At 44.2% G+C, this 27,289-nt stretch overlaps 1 protein-coding gene across 1 annotated transcript in view; it reads right to left on the reverse strand.

Annotated features, from left to right (window-relative positions):
• Window positions 1–27,289, reverse strand: part of UBTD1 (ubiquitin domain containing 1) — a 290,586-nt gene that overhangs the window by 56,764 nt on the left and 206,533 nt on the right. Inside the window, exon 2 of the mRNA XM_086922624.1 lies at window positions 3,093–3,320. Coding sequence (XP_086778750.1) covers window positions 3,093–3,320 — 228 coding nt within the window. The remainder of the gene's footprint in view (window positions 1–3,092; window positions 3,321–27,289) is intronic.

A 27,289-nucleotide genomic window follows, 5' to 3' on the forward strand; every position in this document is an offset into this window, starting at 1 on the left:
ATATTGTAAAAGGAGGGCTTGTGTATTAGCTATACGCCATATGTTGGTAACTTGCGCAGCTATTCTTTTGCCTGAGGCATCTAGGACTTTGGATTCTTTGTCTGGTGGGGGTGCCTCACCTGAAGTTTGTGAGTTAGCCCTCTTCCTAGCATTTGACACAACTAGTGAATTTAATGGTAGTTGTCCTTTAATGTAGGCTGGATCTGCAGGTGCAGGCCTATATTTTCTCTCAATTCTAGAGTTTAAAATTCTAGTACGTACAGGGTCTTTAAAAATTTCTGGAGCATGTTTGATGACCCCTTTGATCATAGTAAGAATTTGATCAGACCTCTGCGATTGTTCAAATGTATCTAATAGAAAATCTTCATCTGCCTCGTCAGAATGCATAGTGACCCCATGGTAAATGGCAGCTCTGTTCAATAGGTGCCCAAAGCCAATGTTATCTTCTGGGGAATACGGTTTTGATGGGTATGACTCTGGATTAGGAATAGCTGCTATATCCTGTGGGTTTGGGTACTCCCAGTCTGTATCATCTGTAGGGTATGGGAAAGGCTCATCTGTGTCTATCCCTATCCCTGTTCCTAAATTATACTCATCATCATTTTGAGGTGAGAGTGGAGATAAAAGAGGGGAATGTGAAGGAGACATCTGTGGTAAATTGTTAAGAGGAGCAGGAGATGAAGGAGAAGGAAGTATAGGTGAAGAAGGGTGCATAGGGGATGGACAGAATCTTGCTTCTTGGCAGGAATCACAGGTGTGGATGTTTCATTTGCCTTTTTCTTCTTGTGTGGTGTAGTGAACACCTGACCTGTCTTTGGATCAATGTAGATCTTCTTTTGCAGAGGATCTGGCTGGAAGAGTTCTTCTCCTTGTGGAACCTTTGTCAGCGCCAATTTTTTCGGTACTAGACGAGGTTGTTGCTTGTCTTTGGCCTTAGAGGAGTTGTTACAGTGTCCTTTGGCATAGTTTTCGGCACCGAATGTGTTGTTTTCGGTATCTTAGGCTATTTCGGTGATTTGGGCACACCGGAATCAGGCTTTGTCGGTTTCGGCACCCTTTGGAGTGGAAGCTGGTCTCGTCGGCTACGAGGCGTCGGACGCTCGCTTCGTACCCTTGTCTTTAGAAGTAGACTGTTTCGGAGCCGAGACTTCTTTCGGTTTCGGTGCAGAGGGAGCTGGTGAAATCGGCACGTGCGGTATGCTAGGTACCGAGGTACCGGGAGGCTTAGTTAGTTTCTTCTTAGCCGGGCTCGATGGCGGGGCTGTCGAAGTGGTTTTTCGGTCTCGACTGGGCCCCGGAGGTGGAGTGTTGACCTTTGTCTTCGATCTGGGTGCGGTGTGTGGTGCAGGGGCAGTAGTACTCACGAGCTGACCCGATGGTATGGAGTCATCCGAATCATCTGCCTCGGATACGATCTGGAGATCATCGGAATCTTCTTCGGGAACGAGCTGAACCTCTCCGCCGAACATATCCACCGGTTCTGCTAGTACTTTTTTTGAGTCATAATACTGGTCTTCAAGAGGAGGGGGGGGACATAGGTAATAGGAGTCTGCTGAACATCCACCTGAAGGATAGCTTTTGTGCTGAAGTACAGATCTCCTTTCATATGCGAGCAACACAAGGAACAATGTCCTGACCCTTAATTTTTTTTTAAATATGTATATAATTACCTTCATTTACCTGTACCACTAAGTATTTCCTTGTTATAACCAAGATCAAGAGTTTACCTGCCTCATGTACCATTCCAAGATACCTTTTCATTAATCCAGCAATAAATCAGTGGTTTAATTTGTGGACCTTGAGAAACATTTTCATATGGTTAACTGAAATTTCTTTTAGCAGCCATGAAAATAATTAACACGAGTAGACAGTTATAAAATGTACTACATACTATATGAAGTTCAGAGAGTGAGTAAAAACTGGGTGGGATACAGCGGAAGCCTCTAGGGTGGAGGAGTACGAGGCAGGCTTGTCCCCTCTCTCCACTACTGTTGACCTTGGTAATGGAGGCACAGGCTGCAAGGCTTCAACATGAGGGGGCACACCTGGGAATTAACATAGCAAGCAAACATCTGTTATCACTTAAAACACATGCAATCTCGATTTTCCTTAGAGGTGCCTCTCAAGGCCTGACCTATAGAGGTTCTAAAAGATTTTGTTATGAGGTCGGGGCTTTTCCAATTGGATAAACTGACTTGGAAGGACACCTAGAAGTGAAGGAAGGCAATTAAGGTGGTAACCATGCTCGTTAATATCTAGGTATACAAGTCGCTTAAGATGAGCGAGAATAGTTGAGGCCAAAGTTGGTGGGGTGAATAGATAGTTAAAAAAACATTCTAAGTTTTTGGGTGAAACTATCGACTGGCATAATGGGGAGAATGGTACTAACAAAGATGACAGTAATATTACATTGTTACTTTATTACTATACTAACTTACGGTACACTATACTAATATTTTAAAGGACTAGAATTCCTCCTGCTTATGCTGATGTGGAATGGGAGCAGACAAAGAGAGGTCCTTAAACATCTGAGATGCCAAAAGCTAAAAGGTCTCACTCCCCTGCGGGCAAGCAACCAGCTTAAGGAACTAAGAGGCTCGAAGGCATTCTGCAACTAGGATTTGATAGGTATCACTGTTTAGGAAAATATGTGGAGTACAAATCGCTTAAGCAGACTAGCTCAGTCTTGCGCGTTCCTGAGGTATATACATATTTGTGGGTTCCCCATATTCTGAGAGTATGTGTCTCGAACGGGTACCACTTCGCAGCTGGTGCGCCCTTGGGACATAGATCGCTATCAGAACAGCAACTTAAGAAGGTGGTTTCAATGTCAAGTGAACAGAAGAGTCGCACAAACTTTTTTTACGTCAGACGTGCCAGACGGGCCTACAAAACACTCGATTTTTTTAAGCGGGGAGGCAGACCGGATGCTGATCCAACATTACAAAGAAACACTAAATATGGAAGAAAGTAATCGCATATGGGAAACAATTAGCCTTGTAGCGGCCTAATTATTTGGGTAATCCCTGAAATGTATCAGACTGTCTCACTTCCCGCCCCATCCAGAGGGATAGTTTTTAATCTGCACCTACCGTGAGGTAACGTGATGCTGGCGCCATCTACAATGGCCTGCGCCAGCTCGAGGTCACTGGCTTCCATTGCATATGCTGCAGCTTTCAGGGCATCCCAGATCTCCTTGCGGCCCTCGAACGCAGGCGCAGTATCCCAGAACTCATCGCGCTTGCTGCGCAGCTGCCCGTCCGTCATAGGGTAGTCGCTCTTCCACTTGGGTCGATCTTTCTTCAAAGGCTCATTGCGTCCTGTAAAGGGATGAAAAGGTATTGAGTGACAGAACCCTTCACAGCTTCTCACGCTCTATGTGAATGACACCCCCACAATGTACTCTTGAGCTCCGATTCATACACAATAGATGCCGGCCATCTACGTAGCTGTTCCCCATCAGCAGTCCTTAATTTGTATTAAAAAAAAGTGCCAAGGCTCCTGTCATGAGCCCATTGCAGATAGTCCCACACATTGACTATTATACTTCCAAAGATAGTACCAACATACCTACAACCCATCACACTCTCAGTGGCTAATTTGTATTAAAAAAAAATAAGTACCGGGGCTTTCGTCAGGAGGCAGCTTGCATCAGCCCATTTCTCCTATCAGCACCGCATAAAACGGAACCAACTACTAACCATGAAAATGGGGGGCGGATGTGGCATAATGGCCAGAGCTGCCGACTTCATAGCCGGACCACCAGGTTTGAATCTCGGCATCAGCTAAACATCCTGTGATTGGGGACAAATCAATTAATCTCCCAGTGCCTACCATAAATGAATGTGTGCTTAACTAGTGCTCACAAAAAGCACCGGTGTTGATGATTAAGTCCCGGTGCTGAGCACCGGAAACCACAGCTCAAATTAACACTGACACTCCTCCTCCAAGTTTGACAATTTGGACTATTTCTGGCCCCCAAACCTATAGGAATGTCTTGAGAATCAGTTAATAGTAATTTTAATGTATATTGAATTATTAATTAACTATTGTTGTGGTCGTCTCTAAATTAGCCAGACAGCACCACCTTGTGGTAGACTGTAACAAGCACTGATGTTGACAATTGAGTGCAGGTGCCGAGCACCGGAAACCACAGGCTCAAATTAAGCACTGAATCGTTTTTGGCCACTATAGGTGTGGCAGGGTATACTCAGACATGAGTCCCTTTCTCACTGCACCATCAGGATTCAAGCAAGCCGGGCCGAAGACGGCTGAAATGCCAGAAACCGGTCCCCGGTAGCTTGTCTCCTTTCGGGTGAAGAATTGGCTTGGTAGTTTAGTCTGCCCTGTTCCCATGATGCACTGGGCCAGGGACAGACTGATTAGCATATAGCCAGGTTCTGAGCTGGGATGGTGCAGTGAGATAAATAACGGTGATGGATCAAGCCCTGATCTTTGGACTGGGTAAGAGTGGTCTGCTTAATTCAGACACTCTGTTCATCACCACCCCCTTTTCTGAATCAAATTAAGCACTGACTATCAGCACCAAAAATGATACGCATAATCTTTTGTTTAGTAGTGAAAAGTAAATTCCCAGGTGCTGTAGTGACCCTGCAAGCTGAATTACAGCTTTAAAGTAACACAAATTTGAAGGACGAAATAAAAGGGCTGACTAACATGGCAATGTTAGAACATGCTTTTGCAAGGAGCTCATTCACAACTTCTGCTGGGCGAGAATGTGCTGTTAATGGGCGCAGATACCCACAGCCTGTAAAAGTGCTTCACCATGGTGTGAACATTTTAATTAGTGCAAGTAGGACTATCAGCCAAAACACTGCTGCCCATCACTGATTAGGACCCTAATCCTCTGGCAAGACACGATGCGACTCCCACTAATCGAGGGCCACTCTCACTTTGTCACATATTTACAGAGCACTCACTCAGGCCCTGTCTAATTCCTGTAGGGGTTCCTTTAGGCCTCACTGTTTCTTCTATTAATAAATAAACGTGTTTCTCCAACGTGCACAGAAATATTTGTCCTGACTTTGTCCTGACTCTGACAGTAGCGGTCGCTCCCCTGGCCAGCTGGTATCGTAGCGCTTTGCTGCCAATTACCTTGATTTGATCTGCTCTCTGCCAATTACCTCGTTCTGCCTGAATATCAGCGTAGCGCTTTTTGCATATTGTGCGCGCATTGTAATTGTGCCTGGATAATATTGATGATTGCTCGTGCTTGCATAATACTGTAGCGCTTTTCTGATAAGTCCGCATTGACTGTTGTTAAGATCTTTGCCTGATTGTGCCGGTGCCTCTGCCCTCATTTTGCCGATTTCCCTGCTTGCACAAACAAACTCGCCCTGTTTGTTTTGCTGCCATTTTGTGATTGTGCCTCCCAGCCCATATCTCCACCCTGCTCCCGCCTCCCAGCTGACCCTCCCTCGCTCCGCCCCCCTCCACTATCCATTTATGACAGATGCATCTGCGCGCAGCGGTCGCTCCCCATGCGCGCCGAAGGTGCGCCAAAGGTAAGCCCGCCTACGCCCGTCCGCGCCTGGACCGCCCCCAGCGCCAAACCCCCTGGCCCCCGCATAACCCACCCCACCCGCATTACATACGATGCAGCAACCCTCTCTACCCTTAACCCCGGCCGCCCACCAAACTGCTACCAAGCCGCCCCAGGACACACCCATGGACCCTTCACCTGCCACTCCTGCAGGTTAGACTGCATCAGGACCCACACCAAATCCACAAACTCCAAACAGAGCTCCGACACTAACCACCTAAAGTGCATCCTGCTCAACACCCGCTCGGTCCACAGACACGCCATCGAACTCTGGAACCTACTCGACACTACTTCGCCAGATGTCGCCTTTGTTACAGAAACCTGGATGAACGCCTCATCATCACCCGACATCGCCATAGCCATCCCGGACGTCTACAAGATCATTCGAAAGGACCGCACCAACCAAACTGGAGGAGGCATCGCCATCGTCCATAAGAACTTCATCCGCATCTCGACCAGTTCCGATGATAACCTCGCTTCCGCCGAACACCTCCACTTCCAGATCCACACCGACCCTAAGACCACACTCAGAGGCACCCTCATCTACAGACCACCGGGACCCCGCACACAATTCAGCGAAGACATCACTGACTTCATCAGCCCACACGCCCTCCCCTCCGAGAACTACATTCTACTGGGAGACCTCAACTTCCACCTGGAAAAGAATAACGACAGCAACACCACCACCCTTCTGGACAACTTGGCCAACCTCCGACTCAAACAACTTGTCAATACCCCCACCCACTATGCCGGACACACGCTCGACCCAATCTTCACCTCCAGCAAGCACATCTCCTTCAATAACACCACAGCCCTCCATTTGACGGACCACAGCTGCGTTCACTTCAACTACAAAAAGACCACGACCCACAACCGCCCCAACCTATTCCCAGAAGAAACTGGAACAAAATTACAACCGACCAGCTCTTCACATCGCTTCACCAAAACCCTCCTACCAAATCATCGGACCCAAACCAAGCAGCCACCAACCTCACACAATGGATTACCCACAGCGCCGACGAACTAGCACCCCTGAAAATCCATCAACTCAAGCAAGGTAGCAAAAAAGCCCCCTGGTTCAACGATGACCTTAAGAACCCTCGTGAAAGCTTGGAGAAAAAACCCAACCACTGACAACCTTGCCACCTTCAAAAACGCCACCCGCAAACACCACCAACTGATCCGATCCACCAAGAAATCAGCATTCAAGGATCGCCTTGACAACAGCGCCCAAAACAGCAAAGAACTTTTTAACATCGTCAAAGAATTTACCAACCCCACCGCCGGCACCAACGACATCACTCCCTCCCAAGACCTCTGCGACTCCCTAGCCTCATTTTTCCACAACAAAATCGCCGATATACATAACAGCTTTGAAAACCAATCCGAAGACCACTCCACTCCACCCACCTCCGAACCAAAACCACCCACTAACAACCTTTGCACCTGGAACCCAATCACCACTGAAGACACCTTTCGCCTGATGAACTCCCTCCACTCTGGATCGCCAACCGACCCATGTCCCCACCACATTTTCAACAAAGCAGACTCCATCATCGCACCCCATCTCCGCGACGTCATCAACAGTTCTTTCAACTCCGCTACCTTCCCAGAAAGCTGGAAACATGCCGAACTCAGCGCCCTTCTGAAGAAACCCACAGCAGACCCCACTGAACTTAAGAACTACCCCCCATCTCGCTCCTCCCATTCCCTGCCAAAGTCATTGAGAAAGCCGTCAACAATCAGCTCGCCGCCTTCCTTGAATTCAACAAATCCCTCAACCCCTCACAATCCGGCTTCCGAGCCAAACACAGCACCAAAACCACCCTCATCGCAGCAACAGACGTGTCTCGATATCCCGCTCCATCAGATCCTTGAGATCCAATGACCTCCGCCTCCTGATCTCCCCCCGTTTTAGATTATCTAGAATGGGTGGCAGAGGGTTCAGTATCATTGCTGCTAAACTATGGAACTCTCTGCCAATCGAGTTGAGATTCTGTCCCTCCGAACCCATCTTCCGAGCCAAACTCAAAACCTGGCTCTTCTCCGGACTCTGATTCACCCTACTGTTTCTCCTTGCTCTATGCTCCCTCTTCTCCCATGGAGGCTCAGGTTTTTAGCGCCGGGACACCCCTTCGGGGGTAGCTGTGCGCTCTATAAACTACATAAAATAAATAAAAATAAACAGACGACATTCGAACTCTACTGGACAACGGAGAAACAGCTGCCCTCATCCTACTCGACCTCTCCGCAGCCTTCGACACAGTCTGTCATAGCACCCTCATACAACGCCTCAGCAACATCGGAATACAAGGAAAAGCATTGAACTGGATCATCTCGTTCCTCGCCGGAAGAACTCAGAGTCCGCCTCCCCCCTTTTAGATCAGAGGCCACCGAAGTCATCTGCGGAGTACCACAAGGATCATCACTCAGTCCCACCCTCTTCAACGTATACATGAGTCCCCTCGCATCCATCGCACGCCAACACAACCTCAACATCATCTCCTACGCAGACGACACCCAGCTAATCCTCTCTCTCACCAAAGACCCTAACACCGCCAAAACCAACTTACACGAAGGAATGAAAGAAGTAGCTGAGTGGATGAAGAACAGCCGATTAAAACTGAACTCTGACAAAACGGAAGTCCTCATTTTAGTTTCATCCCCCTCTGCCTGGGACGACTCATGGTGGCCACCGGCCCTGGGAACCGCACCCATACCTACGGACCACACACGTAACCTGAGCTTCATCCTGGACTCCTTCCTCTCGATGACCAAACAAGTCAACGCCGTCTCATCTTCATGCTTCAACATCCAACGCATGCTCAAAAAAATCTTCCGCTGGATCCCCGCCGAAACAAGAAAGACGGTCACCCACGCACTGGTCACTAGCCGACTGGATTACGGAATCACCCTTTACGCCGGAACCACAGCCAAACTACAGAAAAAACTCCAACATTTCCAAAACGCCTCAGCCAGACTCATACTGGACATCCCCCGTTAGCTCACATTTCCGGACACCTGAAAGACCTCCACTGGCTCCCCGTCAACAAGAGAATAACGTTCCTTCTCCTCACCCACGCACACAAAGCCCTCTACGACCTAGGACCTGAATGCCTCAACACGCGACTGTCCTTCTACACCCCCACCCACCAACTACGATCGTCCAATCAAGCCCTCGCCGCAATTCCGCACATCCATAGATCCACCATGGGGGGAAGATCCTTCTCCTACTTAGCGGCCAAAACCTGGAATTCTCTCCCCACTCACCTCCGCCTTACACAGAACCCCCTCTCCTTCAGAAAGCAACTAAAAACTTGGATATTCGATAAGTAAAGTCCCCCCCCCCTCGCCCAAGCGCCTTGAGACCCTCTGGGTGAGGAGTGCGCTATACAAATTACTTGAACTTTCGTTTCTTTTGTGGTGCAATTGGGTCACACTTTTCAATACGTACTTGTATTAAGTCACGCAATTATTATTTTGGATTCCCCTAGTTAACCGAGTCAAAATAGGTTGAACACTAGAGAGCATTTTATTTTTCTTGGGATATTTGCAAGAGTTACGATTGTTTCTATTTGAAAAAACGAATCCCAGTAATGTGTTTCTCCTGATCAAGGAGATGTACGTCCAAAATGAATAGAGATAAAAAAGAATTATTGGAAAATAATAAATGTCCTAAAAATATTTCTGTTCGGACTTAAAAACATTATTAAATGCTAGAGAGGTCTTTTTCTTAAATGCGAGTCCGTCTAATCAGTACTCACCTATCAGATGCAACCTGCCTGTAGGCGAAAAGTCAAAATGTCAGCTTAAAGGGGGCTTCGCTTAGAGCCTACCTAGTGCTTACCATTGGTTGGCTTTGTCACTTGCATTTGCTTGCTTCTTATTTGGTACCATGTGTGGGCTTTACTTACTCTTCCTGTGTTTGACCCCCCCCCCTCCCCCCCGGAGCATGGATGCATTACTGGTGTCCTGCTACTCATTTATCCAGTGCTACATTTTTCATTTTATTTAGGCACTCCATGAAATTGCATGAGTTTTGCAGCAATCTCCCTTGTATTCTCTCTTCTTCACCATGCTTGTGATGCTCGCTTGCCTACGTGCTTCGCTCCCAACCCCCTCTGTGATGTGCCTGCTCTTTTTTTTTTTACTTCTTCCTTCCCTGTGTTGCTCTCTCTGCTATGTGCTTCTCCTCCCAGCCCTACAATGATCTCTTTGGCTTATTCATTTGATTTTCTTCCCCTGCTCCATGCTACTTTCTCCCAGTTTGCTGTCCTCCCTGCGCCGTGTGGCCCCACACCAATGTTGCTAGCCCCAGCCCGATTACTGCTCTCCCCAACCCTCACTGACTCCTACCGCCCCTGAACTCCATGTTGCTTCCACCCCAGTGTTGCTTTCCCTCACCCATGCTTATTTTCTTTATTTACCAATCCAATTGAGATAGGTAAACCAACTTTAAAAAAAAAAAAAAAAAGCTCTTACATGCTTGGTACATACACCTACAAAATGGCACCAGGAATACGGCGGAAGGGATATCTCAAGTTTTTGAAGGAGTAACCTATCCGATAAACTCTAGATCAGGCATTCTGTATTCTTATACTAGCTGTGACTTTTGCTTTAAACATGTTTGTGTCCTTGTTTCCACTTCATATACCAAGCTGAAGCTTATGCATGTCTGGGTGGCTGTTCTGCCCACTATTTTGTTGTGAGTTTTGAAACACAGATATGAAATTCAAAGACGTCGATTCACTAAAATGCCAGAGGTAGGTCGATTGAACCCACGCATCCGTTGACCATAATTACATTACAGGAAGTGACATATGACCTTTGACCTTGAATCTTCAGAGGACGTGAGATCAAGGACAGTTCTTGACATTGCAAGATTTCATAATAATAATATGATTGAAGAAACACGGACAAATCTTTGTTTTAGATGCCACCAATATTTGAGTTCTGATATGATCTTTAAAAGTGGTGGGGGCATAATACTTGCATAGAACTGCAGAAGGCTGATGTCTTCTAAGGAGGAGGCAGGGCTTTCAAAAGAATTCTTTTTGAAAATACGGTCAAAATGTTCATTTTAACGCCCATTTTCACATAAATGTGCTCAATATCCACAAGATCTTTAGAGAAACTCAAACATATGTGTGTGCCAAGCCAATGAAACATGAAGCACCCTAGTCGCTATGGGTTCCCCCGTATGCAAAAAAAAAACACAAAAAAAAAACGTTGTTGTGCTAAGGCCAGCTCATTTTATGGGTGCTCCATATGCAAAAAAATACATCTAATATGTCAGTGCCAGTATTTTGCAATAGATGCTTCTATAGAACTACCTTCAGTATACCAAGGATATATGGCACACTCACAAGCGTAACACCACATTCTCACTCAGGCTCACTCGCACTACTCACTCACACTCACTCATTTTCATACACTTTGTCACTCACTCAATCTTGCGCCCTCTCTTACATTCACTAATTCTCACTCGTGTGCACTCTGCTCATTCATATTCTGACTCACTCATACTTTATCATTCACACGAATTCTTACTCATTCTCACTCACAGATAAACTCACTGTCATTTGATCAGTCTCACTCACACTCCCCAGACTTGTTACTCATTCATTCTTCGACAACCACCTTCCTCACTTGCAGTCACTCTTTCATTCTGATTCACATAGACTCAGTCCCACTCATTTTCACTAACTACTTGCCAATGAATTTCACCCCCCTGCACTCACACGCATGCTCACACATTCACTCACAAGCATGCACATGACATACATTTAAAATCAAGCACTTTTTATTTTTCTTACTCCGCTGCCAGGGACGGTCTCATTCTAGTCCCTGGCGCTCCATTTTCTATTACAGTAACAGTTAATAATCGAACAATATTTAACTTGCTAGTGTAATAATCAATGGGTAGAAAACCAGGTTATAAGAGCCCCTAGTTCTGCGTTCCTGGCACCGATTTTGCAACCTCGGAGGCCAGGGGTTGGAAACACAGCCGGTACCAGGAGTTGCAAGGGGGAAGCCAGAGGTTGCAGCTGGGATGCGAAGGGTCGCAGCTGCGACCCCTAAATGATGTCTGTGTTGAAATTATTTAGCCCGCACCTCATTATTGTTCATATTAGGTCTTGCTACACAATAATGTTGTCCACAGGACCTATTGTTACAATTTCCTAGAAATGTATGTCCAGTGGGTTTTAGCTCTATTCAGCGGTGTATTTCTCTCTCAACTCATACGATTAGATTCTTGAGGTATAATTTTACTGCCTAAGGACTACTCGTATTGCAAAGACAAGTTTGAATATCTAAAGGAGTACACTGAATCATTAAATTCTTAACCTCATACCTACACAGTATACTGAAAGCAATCCTTTTTTTTCACAGAGAAAGGCTTTTTTTAATGTTTAGTCAGGAACTGTGTTTGAGTTATGCCCACATGTACACATTTATGTTTACACGTACAGATGTACAAGCCCGCTGCTTGTAACAAACAAACATTAACAAAAACAATGGGTCTCGATTTAGTGTAATAATGCATTAAGACAAAGGCATTTCACAATCAAAACTGCAGTCTGCATAGATTAGTACCTCGATGCCAAACCCATTAGCTTCATCAATGCTTGTTTTTATTTAAGAATACAATTTACTTCCAAGATGTAAAACATGTTAGAATTTATTCTGCCGTGAAAAAGATTTTTTTTTTTTTAAAAAGCAAATGACTTTCAGACTTTCAGGTAAGAAAGGTTAGGTCTCCATGTCATAAAAAATTAAATATGGTTCTCACACTCTGTGCAGTTTTTGAATTGTTATATGAAGGGGTGTAGCCAACATGAATTCTGTAAACCAAGAAAGCTGTAAAATATTTGCAAACAAAATATACACATTTGGACTCGCCTCAAAAACTAAAGTAGTTCAGAGTAAAATCATAGAAAGAAAAATAAGTAAAGCAACAATGCTACAACGTACCAGAAAAAGTACTTGTCAAAAATCTATATGATTCAGGTTGGTAAATACACTGCTTCTTAAAAATAATATGATTTTTGAAAATCAAAGATCAATATGAATAATTTGCTATAAACACAGCACAATTTCAAAACAGATTGGCTTTCTTTTCATACCGAGTGTGCATTTTTGTCCAGACTGACTGAGCGATTAGCCAAGAGAATATCTTCTAATGTGCATTCTAAGCCATAGAGCTGATTCCAAGAGCCTTAAGTCAGAGTGTGCAGGTCAGGGACATACTGTGTTTTCTGTACAATCCAATTTCAGGTGCAATTAAGTTTGTGCGTTTTTCCTTTGTTTGTGCTGAATGTGAAAGAAAAACAGCATTCGGTTTTACTTATTTTACAGTTTTCGGCACTCGCAAAGTATCAACTCACCGAAACTTGGTGGTTCACAAAGTTGGTATATGGTTTGTACTTTTATTTGTTGAAATCCACTGAAAACTTGCAACAACCCCTAGCATGCCCAGGTATCGGATGTGAATAAAGCGTTTTACTTAGAGGAATGTCTCTTCCCGTTTGAGATCCTTAACAAATGGGCCCAAATTCCTAAGATGGGTCAAACTGCTTTACACAAACCCAAAGTCATAAATGAAAGTAAATAGGGCCCTCTCACAGGAATTTTCAAGAAGATGGAGCATAAGACAGGGTTGCTGCTTATCACCAATGCTCTTTGTCCTTGCCATTGAGGGATCAGCAAAATAGATCAGGCTGGATTCCCATATAAGGGAATGGTGCTAGGACACCAATTGGGGGAACGAATATTGTTATATGTCCTTGACATCATCCTATACCTAGCTAACCCGGAGCCCTCCCCAACGGTAAACGGCCACTACAACGCAGCGTTTCCACAAAAACATTTACCACGCATGCATTACAACACATGCATGGTTACGACGACAGCCTTTACCACGCATACCTTTACTATGAGATACGTAGTAAAGGTATGTGTGGTAAATGCTAAAAAAAAAGAAAAAAGGGGGCTTGGGGGGTCTCCCCCAAGAAAAAAAAAGTGTGGGATTAAAAAGGGGGGCTGGGGGTCTACTCCCCCCCCCAAAAAAACGCACCTGATGTTCCGAAACTAAGGCAATCAGAGTCGTTTAAGAGGAAACTGAAAGAAACTTCCGCTTTCTCTTCACGACGTACGACATCAGTGACATCACCAAGGAAGATGGTGAGGAGACTACATAAAAAGGTAAGAGGAAATTTTAGTTACAAAAAAAAAAAAAGAATAAGGGTTAAGGGCAGGTGCAATTATAAGGAGTGGGGGCTGAGGGGTCATGTAAAGGTACAGGGGAGGGGTATAACCTTTACCAAGAGTATGCCCTTACCATGCATAAATTTACAACGAAAATCGTTGTAAATCTATGCGTGGTAAAGGAATATATTCGTGGTAAAGGTTATGCGTGGAAAAAGCATTTCGTTGTAACGCATGCGTTGCAACAGAATGCGTTGGAACGACATACAACCCTCCCCAACAAGAGTGGGTGAGATATTTTCGATCTACAGAAACTACTCTGAACTAAGTATAAACTGGGAGAAATACTGGATATTCCCGATGGGTGGTTGGAAACCACCAAAAATCCCTGCCCATGCCACTGAAGGGCGCAGACCAATATTTTAAATACCTGGGACTGTGGATGTCCAAAGATGAAAAGACGCACTATGTAGCTAATCTGGCCCCACTCGTTAGCAGATTAGAGCTAAATATAAATCCCTGGCGATTATTTCCACTCCCGCTAATGGGGCAAGAGGCGATTCTCAAATTGACTGCATTACCCAGGTTAACAAACATACTACAGAATAGCTCAAACGCAATCCCATCCATTACTTTCCAGACACTTAACGGGTTATTGAGGTCCTTGCTTTGGGTGGAAAGCCCATCACGAATAGCGTTATCAACGCTCCACTGCTCGGAATAGGATGGGGGACTAGCTCCAATGAATGTTCAACAATACTATGAGGCAGCACAAGTCCAAATGATCAAAAATACTATGAGGCAGCACACGTCACCAGGATAAATGAGTGGGCATATGCTTCAATGAATGACCCTGCATTTTGCCTATACCGAGCGCCCCTGGGTGGGAAGGGTTACCTCCATATCCTCTATGGTCGTAAGCTGGCAACAAACGTAATGCCTTCTATCGACAAATTAATATTTATCTGGTGTATGCTGCTGAATTAAATGGGTTGGAAAAAAAGCTGACACCTAAGACCCCTGTATGGGTAGGCACCAAACTGAACCAAGTAAATACATTACCAGGATTCAGGAAGTGGGAATTGATTGGACTCTCTATGCGTACTGCAAAAACAACAGTTGATGAATAGAATGCAGAACAATGCCATACATTCACCCCTGCTCACTATGCCATTCCACGTTGAACCTATTGGATTCAAGCTAGCCTCGCTGATGACGGCTGATTAGCCAGAAACCGGCCCCAGGATGCTTGTTTCCGGTCCAGGGAAGACATGCCTTGGCAGTTCGGGCTGGACTGTTCCCATGAGGCACAGGGTCAGACTGATTTGCATATGGCCATGTCTCTACTGGGGTGGCTGAGTGAGCTAAAGAATGATGATGGATTAAACCCATTTCAGTTGACTGGGTGTGAGTGCTTGATTGGTTCAGATGCTCCGTCCATCACCACCCCCTTTTGTACCGCTGTGTTTGCCATAAATTGGCAGGGTATGCTCAGACGTGTGTCCCTTGCTCACTTTGCCACTGGATTCAAGCAAGCCTGGCTGAAGACTGCTGTAATGCAGGAAACCAGTCCTAGGAAGCTTGAATCCGGTCCAGGGAAGGCATGGCTTGGCACTTCGGGCTGGACTGTTCCCATGAGGCACAGGGTGAGACTGATTTGCATATGGCCATGTCTAAACTGGGGTGGCGGAGTGAGCTAAAGAATGATGATGGATTAAACCCAGATCAGTTGACTGGGGGTGAGTGCTTGCAATGTTCAACACTCCGTCCATCAATCCCCTTTGGTTTCTCTATGCGAACGGCATGGCACCCTTCGATCATGTAAGAAAGGAATAGGACCTCGCACCCAGACAAATGCTTAAATAATTACTTACAGGCCAGGATCCCCTGGGAGAGGAGACCAAGGAGGAATCTCCGCTGGAACAGTGACTGTTAGATGGTCGCATGACTACAAAGGCAATTTCCCTAACATGGTATGTTAATGATAAACACAGGGCAACCTACACAAAGTACATGCAGGTTGGCAGGGAGATACTGGGGAGTTAGATGACAAGGCCTGAAGCGACAGACTGGAGAGACGCCCAGCAATCTCCTTGAGGAGTTCCGATCCAATCCCATAGTCGCCTGATCGAACCTAAAATACGACGTAGGTGTACTATATCAGAACACTTCTACACAAAATTGGCAGGTCCAAGGGTGATCAATGCTTGTGCACCTATGGTCAAAATAGCTCCTTCATACACACACTATGTGACTGCCGGGCTCTTCAATCATACTAGAATGGGATACAGAGTAGACTAGACGCTGCAGTGGGCTCACAGATAGATGGACAGGTGCCCCTGATGTTACAGGGAATATGGAGGGGCTCAGATGCAACTTGGTACCAGAAGCTCCTTATCAACCTGGGTCTCCTAGCAAAAAAATTGTGTGCAAATGGGGGAAGTACGGAGCGCCCACGAATACAGGATTGGATGAAGGAAATGAGTGTATGAGTGTCAAGCTAAAAAAAACTGATTTATGAGGGTAGAGGGTGTCTCAAGAAGTTCGGGGAAAATATTGGACAGATGGTCCACTGAAGGGCAGGGAGATGGCCACTATAACGGGGCAACTTAGAGCAACAAAAGGAACAACGCACTATTGCACTAAGCAGAGGTCGAGACGTGAAAGAATCCTGGTCCAAGTCTGCCCGGAATCAACCTCTAATCTTGATAAGATGTAAACTACTGAGATAGAAGGATTGGTACTGCATTCACTGAAGTCAAGGCAAGTGCGGTTGGGGACTTGAGGTGGAGCTGGAACTGTGCAAGGATTGGAAGTAATGTTCCTTCTTTTTTGTCTTGCTGTTATTGTGGTTGATGTAAAATCAATATAAATCACAATTAAAAAAGACATGAAAAACAAACAAAAAAGTCACCCAAGTCATTATGTAAGTGCGAACATGCACGATGCCACGCGAGCGTACCTAGACATGATGCGGTGGTAGTGTCAATTCTTCAACTCCCTACCCCCACTCCCACGATGCTAGATAATATCAGCAAAAACAATGTGCTTTGTTGATAATGTGACTACCGAGGCCCAGATTATCAACAGGATGCATGGCCACACGCAGCCGCGGAGTGGGTTCATGCACCATTTTTCTTTCCCCACTAACCTTTGCCACCTAAGGGACATGCATTAAAACGCAAAAATCTATGAGTTATTGTATATGTTGCAGACAACACAGCTCTGGAACAAAAACCTGGCAACTCACATGGCGCCACAGTGTGTAACACGATATCAACTCATTTGGGGCACACCAGTAGGTGGGGGGGGGAAGCACTGACACGGACACCAACTTAGTGTGATAAAGGCCGCTTTATTTGGAATCAGGTGCACCTACATAAAACACCCGCCTGGCCTGTGCCGAACAAAACTAAAGCTCGCTAAGTAGCAACTGCCTAACGCCCCCCCCCACCCCCACCCCTAAATGTATCCCCAACAATGCAACAAAGTGTCCACATCCGCTCATCAACCTACCCCCAACTGCAATGACCTCATTGACCTTCCTGACCTCCGCTTCCCCATCTGTCCATACAGACCCAGGCCTCCTGTGCTTACCCCCCTTTCCTTAGGGAAACATGCCACCCATTCCAGCACCTGTTCCAGCGACAACACAACTCCTGACCCTCACCTCAGATGCACCATCAACCAAGAAAGCCCCTCAATCCCCTGGACCACCCTGAAACCCCCCCCCCCCACCCCACGGGAAACAGGGAGGGAGGGCGGGACAACGATCTAAATTCACCCTCCGGCTGCCGTGCCACTGCACCTGAAATGGTGCCTGTCCCCACAAAATGTCCGGTTTTAACCAAAACCGCCCAAGGTGACCAGAAAGGAGCCCAACCAGCCCAAAACCGCCCAATGCTACTGAACTACGGGAGCCCTCAGTGCTCACCTTCCCCCCCCCCCCCCCCCCTTGCTGCCCCAAATTCCCCCGGGTGGGCGCCTCCCGCTGGTCGGCTGCCCCCCCAAATCCCCATTCACATGGTGAGGAGCCAATATCACACGCTGGCAGATAATGTGAGTGGAAACACCTGCAGAGAGTGTTTTAAACGCCCATTGTCTGATGGATGAGCACAGCCGATCTCCATCGGGGTACTGAAATATAGCGGTGACAACAGTGGCAGCCTTTAAAGCCCCGCTTGTAAGTTTTTTTTTGGCTGGGGGTATGGGACTATGGGTTTACAGTGAGTCATGGGCAGTGACCTGCACAAATTCCCGCCCCCTCTCAAGGCGACGCCCTTAATGAAGCACTTTATTGTTCGCGGAGGCACTTGGCTCAAGGTCCCGCCCTTCCCCAGGCTCCACCCCCTCCTGGCCCTTTCCTCTCACACTGTGAGATCATGTTGAAACTTGGCAGGTCTGGGAACACAGGCAAGCGCATCTCTGTTTTGGGGTTCTGAGGTCTGCAGCTCATGCACTGACTCGCACATTTTCCGAGATAAATTCAAGGGTTGCACACACATAATTTCGGTAAAAACATGTGTATAGACCCTTTCCTGCATCTGCGTGTGAGCAATGAAGAAGTTTATGGTATGCCTCCTGGAGTTTCCAGTTCGTCGATTGCTTTCCGTTCCCTCAACGTCCACTTGTTTAGACTTAATTTGCCCTTTAAAAATAAAAACAGAACTTCAGTAGACAAAGCTTCAGAATTATAAAGCGAAAGGTTCATCCTACCATGTGACAGCTTCAAGGCCCACTGTCACCTCTTAGAACTGTGACCTTTCGGACGCACGAGCTTGGTGACAGCCGCTGACAAACACGTTACACTGAATGACAGAGCTGTCCATCCAGGGTGACGTTACACACTTTCAGTCACATCACCTTGACAGGGTCACGCACGCCACGTGTTCATCAGCGTGATGCCTCTCACACTGCCGAGCACAACAGGAGACTGATAAACAAATGTGCTGGTAAAATATGGCAGGTGGCGGGCAAACGAAAACAAGCTGCAAGAGTTCTAAGCGGACACAGAAATCTTTTTTCATCTACAACCTGCTCGGTTAGTAAAATAAGAGTCTGTAGTGTCATAATAATTATACACGAACAGAGGAAGTGATTTTATATATATATATATTTATTTAAGAGTAAAAGTAATGAGCTTGCGGGGAAGGAAGAAGATGTCGTGAGGAAGGTTACAGCATTCTTCCGTACAGTGCCACTGACGTCATTTAAGTAGGAAACCAACATTCTAAATGACGTGTGGCTAACAGCCAATAAGAACTGGGCTCCCGCATGAGGACTAGACCTACAACATCTCCCTTTCTTAAATGAACAGAAATACATCAATGCATGGTCCTCCCAAGTGCTGGGAAATATGGAAAGAGTGCAAGACCTAGATAGGATGCTATGACACCTCGATGAACCACGGGGATTGGGGTTAAAAGGCAAAGAGGTGGTGGAGGTAATACAGATGTCACCAAAAGTGTTAGATCCTCAGACAACATTTGAAAAGAGAAATGCACTGCTATTATCTAACCATTTACAGTCTTCACCTTATACTTCAGCTGTTGATTGAAGATAATATTATCTGATATGCTCACATTAACAACCATTGAATGGGTGTAGGTATGCGGGAAGGAATATGTAGGTAAAGAGAATAAAAACTTATATTAAAGGAACACAGTGTTTCTAATGGAACAAGAAAAGGGAATCACAATGATAACAGGTTTATACACTACCTAGAATGTGCTATACATTTTATGCTACAAAGATATACATAAACAGTTCCTATATCACAGGCCTAAGCCAATGTATGACCTAATAACTATCTTATACAAACATTATTTATCGGTTGCTGACCCGCAACTGAAGAAATAGTATGTAATTAATGTAATAACGGCTTAAGAACATGGGATTAACCACGACTATCCCTCTTATAAAAGAAATAATTAACAGTTCATTTACTATTTCCACTTGAACTCTCAAATATTGGTCCTATATGTGTAGAATAATAAGTTATCAAGTATGTGGATGGAGGCGTGACTACGAGAGGAACCACGCAGTCTGTCACAGAGCCCCAATTACGTCACATAACTACCAATACACACGAGTGTGGGTGCATGCCAGGCAACCGATGGGAGGAAGGATTGTATAAAACCTACTAGGCCTACCAATGACCTGTTACAATTTTACTGACTTAACTGATCTAAACTGGATGTTATAAATCACAACAATATGTTGTAAAGTACTTCTGAACAAACTTAGGAAAACATGTTTCCAGATCTTATACCTTACATAAACAAGAAAAGAGAGAAACTCAGTGGCACTGTCCATAATAGAGTTGTAGAAAACTTAACAGGCCAGTAGTGTGCCACGGAATACGGATTCCGTTTTTGAAGAAGCGATTCTTTCTCTCAATATGTCCAAAAGATCTTTCTTGCCAAATTCCTCGACTGGAAGATTAGATATAAACATGTAGTTCATTTGTGTACTCCTTAGTGGAAAAGTACGAGTTTAGGAAGTCCAGAACTGCATCAAATCCAATTAGAGTACTATTCCCACTGCAAATGGAATACGTTAATAGACAGAGATAACTAGGTAAAAACACGTAGATATTCCTTTGTTCTGGTAAAATAAGTAGACAATTCATGCACTTTAAATGTAACCGTGGAGGATGGATCAGGCTGGAAAAAGTAAACTCCTAGTCCCTTCTAAGCACATAAGAAATAACAATGATTACTTCGGAACCCTAAAGTAAGGTTCAGAATGGGGTAAATCACGGTGTGAACCTAAAACTAAGTTATACTACCACCGCCTGGTTAGGAATAAGTTCCCCGCTCTGTAGGAGGGAATCTGATTCAATATATATATATATATATATATGCCTGGAAATAGGACACATCCCCTTTCTTTACATATTAATCTTGAGCTTTTATGCTAAAAATAAGGAACACAAGGTAACACCTCTTTTTGAAAATATGTACTTAATTCCTTTGGTCGATCAATTGAACAGTGAAAATACTTACACAATAAAATGACAATCCAGCTTCTATTAATAAAAAAATATAAGAATATTGTCAGAAATATTAGAACTTTACCTAACATAAATTGGAGCAATAGATCCTGGTTGCAGTATAACATCACATCAGCCATATCACCACGTGCTACTATATTCTTACCTCTTACGTATCTTCTACTCTTACTGCACGAGAAAAAAAAAAAGGTGTAAGAAAACGTGGACCTAACTCGAAATAATTTTCTACGAGATTATTGCAATATACAACTATGAGTATACTCAGATAGTGAGTCAAATTATTCCTGATGCACTAAATTTATATGGCCATTACCATAACCATTTCAACCCCTATGCAGAGGGGATACAAACAGTGCTATTTACTATGCTCATAAACCCCTAATATGAACAGTGAGCCTTAATGACGATGTGATAAAAATCCTCAATATGATTTTCACCCGTACTTAAAACTAAAACAAAAATGGAACTTATGTATATCATTTAAAGCATTGACCCAACTCATTTTGGTTCCAACGTCGCCTTTTAGGCTGAAATTCTTATGCAAAATTGCTAAATGACCTTCTTTTCTTTGCATTTTGTACATTCTTTCCCAATAGAAGGAAAACTTACCGCATCGGCACAATCTTCTGTTTTCAAACGATAGCTCAATACCCATCACCCCAGACAATGTTGGATTTCTACTGACACATAATTGCTTTTGAAATTTGCGCAGGAAATAAAATATTAAAACATGCACGTGAATGTTTCTAACTGCCAGGTCTCCTAAATCGCATTTTGAGGCCAACTCCTTTACTTTACCAATAAACTCTACCACATTTTCCAAAACTAATCTTTTTGTTACAGCTACGCAGTGTCTATCAAGAATCACAACACTTTCTTGATTGAATCTCTTAATTAAAATTTTCACCAACACTTGCACATCATTATACGGTATAATTTGACATGGAACAAGTTTGTATTTTGGTCGGGTTTTGACTAATACCCGGCTGGCCACTACTAAAAACCAAAACAAAATAGTATTTTGTTTGTACAGCATCGAAATACTTACCATTAAAACTTCTATGCAAGTGAGATAAGGACAGAACATGTAAACTAAATTCGAATTAGACATGCCTAAAGAAACGATTTTACGTTACCTCGCACTCACTTAATAAAGTCCCACGAAATGTCAGTAGCATTCACTTAATAAAGTTCCACGAAATGTCAGTAAAATCTTGTAACCAGTCTGAATGCAGGAAAGCTAAGAAACCAAGATGGCTACCTACGTACACGTTATGACGCAATACGTCTTGCAATACCTTAGCTGTAGAATTACACTGAACACAGAGCGCGATGACGTAGCTCTCTCTTCACAGCTGCTTTCTGACAGTTGAACGTTAATTAACTGCCACCTGTAACGGCAACCTTCTCCTCACACACCCACGAATAAGTCTGAAAGTTTCTGACAGCAGTCGAAGAAATTCAGGAATCGAAGAAATTCTCCTCACAATACCAACGATTATTCCTAGAAACACACATATTGCCTTCTTAATGTGAATATTCGCATCCCAAAATAAACGAATTCATACGTAACTTGCATGAAGTAATGGAACTGAAGTCGAAGAAGTTGTGAACTGAAGTCGAAGAAGTTATGAACTGAAGTCGAAGAAATTATCTACTGAAATTGAGGAAATTTACGCTGGTTTTGTTTACGCATCACTAGCAAAACCACGTACGAAGAAACTCGTCGAACGTCACGAATCTCCAGAAGTTAGAAACAAGAAAATGGAATAATATTACCACAAGAACTCTTATTTCATTAAAATGAAGTAGCACTAGACTTGCCTTGAAGTTGTCTTGAAAGCAGAAAATATTTTATTCCTCCGCAAGCTCGTCCTTCTTAACTCGCATCCCGTACCCTCGTCGCCATTGTAGTGTCATAATAATTATACACGAACAGAGGAAGTGATTTTATATATATATATATTTATTTAAGAGTAAAAGTAATGAGCTTGCGGGGAAGGAAGAAGATGTCGTGAGGAAGGTTACAGCATTCTTCCGTACAGTGCCACTGACGTCATTTAAGTAGGAAACCAACATTCTAAATGACGTGTGGCTAACAGCCAATAAGAACTGGGCTCCCGCATGAGAACTAGACCTACAACAGAGTCCTATATAAAAATTGTAATTAAAATGGGCCGGCAAAAATTTAGAAAAGGTATATTAAATGTATATGAGAACAAAAGCGATGTATCTGTGGCTGAATAAACAGGTAGCAAAGTCGCCATCACATTTCAATCTTCCATTTAAAATGAAATACATATGGTGCATGAGCACTACGAGGAACTGTACTCGTGAATGTGTATATAAGATTCATAGCTCGGGGCATAGTTCCGCTCCTGTGACTATATCACCAGTTATAAAGCGCACAAGGTAAACTGAGATCTCTTTAGGTATTTGAATAATAGTTCGCTCTTCCTTTCCTCTTGCTGCTCACGGTATTTACATGAGGTACAGCACCTCCCCTCAAGCACCCTTCCGTTCCTGTCCCAAATTGTAACGGTTCTTCCTTGTTAGGGACCTGTGGTGACGCAGTTTCCTCCTCCCTAGGATATAGCTGGCCCTGAATGCCCTCAGACGTTACTCGATACTTGCCGCGGTTTGTCATAAGTTTATTTTTACGGCCTTCTTTCTGATGGTGAATATTAAGTCACTTCACCGGGTAAGCTGGAAGTTTTACAGTCTAAGCCTACTAATTCAGGGACTTTTCCCGACAGGATTTGGAAGGGTTAGTTTCCACGTGTGCCCACTACATTTAGGGTGACCAACTGGCATGAGTGCCAATTCAGGACAGGGAGTGTAAAAATTCAGGACAAGGGGTCAAAATTCAGGACAAAAATTCAGGACAGAAGATACATATTACAGACACATCAGTGCTATTGTGAGATGTAAAGCGGCAGGCATAGGATGTAGCTAATTGGGGCCTGCAGAGCTGGACTGGAGTGCAGTCATTCGAGAGGCCAGCTTTATGTGTCAGATCGCTTCAGTATTCCATTTGTGTTCATCTGGTGATGACTTGCATAGGGGCTGGTACAGTACAGAGTAATGAATAAGACCTGTAGCAGACTGGTGTTGTGTGAGGGTAAGAACATTAAGCAGGAAAAGGGAGATATTAACCAGCCTGCATGAGTTATAGTTGGCTTAACACTTCTGAGCGCTATGACATTATTGTCGGTCAGAGTGATTAGATAGGACTGGACATTAGTATATTAGGCCCTGGCTAGCCATATATCACCTCTCCTTATTTTACCTATATATTAGAAATAGTATCCTGCTTGGGCTGTTTCCTTTCTGTGAGCAGAAAACTGTAGATTCTCACTGATGCACAGAAGTGTGTGTTACAGACTAGAAACTGTATACACTGTTAAGGCATACTTGTAGGGCAGAAGGAGGCACTGCCTTTTACATACAGAACATTTTCTATTGAATGGAACCAAAATGCCAACATGCAGTTTTACTCATCAAATTATATAGCGCACAAATACTAATGTAAACATCAGAACAAACAGCAAGTTTTGTGAACTCCGTTCAATAATCTACATACATGATGTTGTAAACGTCAAATATATTTAAAAAGCACAGCTCATGACCAACCACATGAAGTTCAACAGCACTAGTGGTTCACAAACTTGAAAACCTGTTTTACTTACCAAAAGCTTCATTAAACTGAGAATTATTAGTTGTGGTTCGTAAACCACTACACCCTGTCTGACAACGGGTTAAATATTAACTAAGAAAAAAACATTAACAAAAAAAGAAATAACAAATCACGGACAAAAAAAGCCTTAGGTTATGCTACAATCTGGCTTCTAAAAAGGAGGTGGGATGGGTTATAAAAAGGATCAATGTACCACATACAAGTCTACAATTTGCAGGCGGGTATTTACACTATAGAAAGCTGAACATGACCAGATATTTTGTTGTTGCTTCCAAGAGATTGACAAGTCTCAGAAAGTCCCCCACCCCAGCACCAAGTTGAAGCCCGCCTATTAGCTAGCCCCAGAACACCCTTATTAGGTGTGTGCAGCGCCTATGTTGCACACCAAATGCCTTAGAAAGCTACCTGCCTCAAAGATTAAAGCTTCCCTCATATTTTGGAAGGGGGCCAGACATATGGTCTGTAACCTTATTGGCATTATGAAACAACCAGGGCAAACTAGGTGTTCTGCCAGTGCTTAATTTGAGCCAGTGGTTGCTGCAGGTTGGGCCCATCAGCACTCATTTTTAGGAAACAGAACTTACTTTTCCTCATCTGGCTTTGACCCAGAGCAATAGAGAGAAAAACACAAAAGGGGGGAAGAAGAAGGTGAAAAAAAGACAGAAGAACATTGACAAAATAAGAAAGCAGGGATGAAAAAGAACCTCATAAATTGAGACAAAGAGGCAGTGTCTGGTGGTGGAGGAAAGGAGCATGAGGTGGAATCAACACTAGGAAGCCTCTGTATTCAGCACGCCAGCATTCAATAGTGCCAGACGCAGGCTTCTTAGCAATACTTTGAGCCTGGGCACAAATGCTTAATAATTAGAGCCAGTGTTTGATGTTGAAAGGCACTGGCACATTTTTCTCAAGACATGCACATATTTATCCACCCCATGGTGGCGCTATCGGCCTAGTTTCTTTTTAGCATTACTCCTCAGTGGCGATTTAATATACTTTTTTAAAACTAACACGTAGGTACTGCTGTCACTGACATTTGCAGTGGACTGCCAAGACAGACTTTGGGTCTTGGCCATTACTTTATTTCAAAATAAGCACTGCCTGAAATTTATTATTTTACAGATTAAGTCAGACGTCGCAGTGGGCGGGACCTGTAGGGCATGATGTGCCCATACTTTATTTGCCAAAAGCAATTACTCTGCCTACTTCAGGTTAAAAGGAAAATGTCTAGGGACGGGGCTATTCCGACATTTGCGATGCCTCGCCTGAAGTGGAGGGAGAGAGAGTCTCCTGTGCTGTGAAGCCAAGGGAGGAGCAGACAGTTAAACAAGAAACGAGCCTCCAGCCTCCTTGCCAGGGTGTCTGCTGCCTGAAAGAAATGTAAATGTGCGAATTAGGTTAATCTGCAAATATGAAAGCTGCTTGGGAGCTGGTGTGAGCTTTAATTGATGGAGTCACTTGAGGAGGTATTACTTTTTAGAGGTATTGTGAGGGAGCTGTGGAGTGCTTTTGAGGGTCAGTTAGAAACAGTGTTTGCACTAGGTACAGTCTACATACATATTACTCAGATCTATAGTTTGGAAGTACTTTTTTTATCTTAAACTTAAACCTTCCTGTGCATTTTGTGGCACTTTATTTTATACAGTGTAATGTCTAACATACTCAGAGCTTTCTGTCCAAAGCAACACTAAAAATTCCAACGTCACTATTCCTCACTGCATTGACCAGAATTAAATTCTGTAGCACTCTGGTGACAGACAGCCTCCCCATCCCAGCGATCGCATTAATCAAGAGGTTTCACAATATTAAAAAGTGTATCTTTCATTGATTAGTTTAACTTACATTTATTTTACATTTAAGGTGGGTGTTATTTTATATGCGTTACTTAAAGCTGAAAAACAAAAAAAATGGTTAAAGAATATTTTGCTCTTTTTAACTGCGCCTCTGACTGACCCTGTGGATCACAGTACCCATACTTTTTTTAATGTACTTCGACCACTGGATTAACACTTTAAGTAAGGATTTTCAAGGAGCCGGTCGAGAACACATTTTTGTGCTTTGATCCCAGACTTACATGAAGAGCCTAACTGCCCTTGAAGATAAAGTGAGAAATGTATGGGGGTTCGGACTTCTAGATTAACACGCATAATGCAAGTCCGACCCCCTGCGACATAGACAGTTTTGGAAAGTCCAGCTATAGTAATAGACAAAACAAGAAAAGCACGCATGAAAACCCCATTCATAAGGCACTTAGCTACATAGTTTATTACAAACTGCAGTTTCAGAGACACGTTGGATGAGTGTGGTAGAACCGGCGGGGTTTAAAACCCAGTTTGAGCCACAACAGCACGTAGGTAAAACCTGCCACAGGGGAGCGCCATCCTCCTCCTGTGGAAACGAAAGCGCTCATTCACTTTTAAGCAATTCTTTCCTTCAGGGAGTAGATATTAAGAACTGCTCAGACATTCCGACTTTATACAGCAGCAGAATAAGTAACGAGACGTGTCGAGAAAATGCAAAATGAGTCAGAATCAGTACACACGCGCAGTACAGCAGTCCTGTGCCCAGGAGCCGGGGATAGCACTGCTGTTGCTCATAGAGGCCTGGTCAGTTGTGAGTACTGGCTCAAGGAATGCTTCACTTGTCAGGGAGGCTGCGCCCTGCGCAGGTATTTAATGAGTAAAGCTGTCCACGTGATCTAATGGTGTGTTTACGCGCAAAAAGGCAGCAGAGCCGCGTGCCATGCCTATAAACCGTAAAAGGCTCCGGCAGAACAAATACTTTAGGTTATATACAAACCAGGTGC

Source organism: Lissotriton vulgaris, chromosome 5 (genome assembly GCF_964263255.1).
Source record: "Lissotriton vulgaris chromosome 5, aLisVul1.2, whole genome shotgun sequence".
Taxonomy (NCBI): domain Eukaryota; kingdom Metazoa; phylum Chordata; class Amphibia; order Caudata; family Salamandridae; genus Lissotriton; species Lissotriton vulgaris.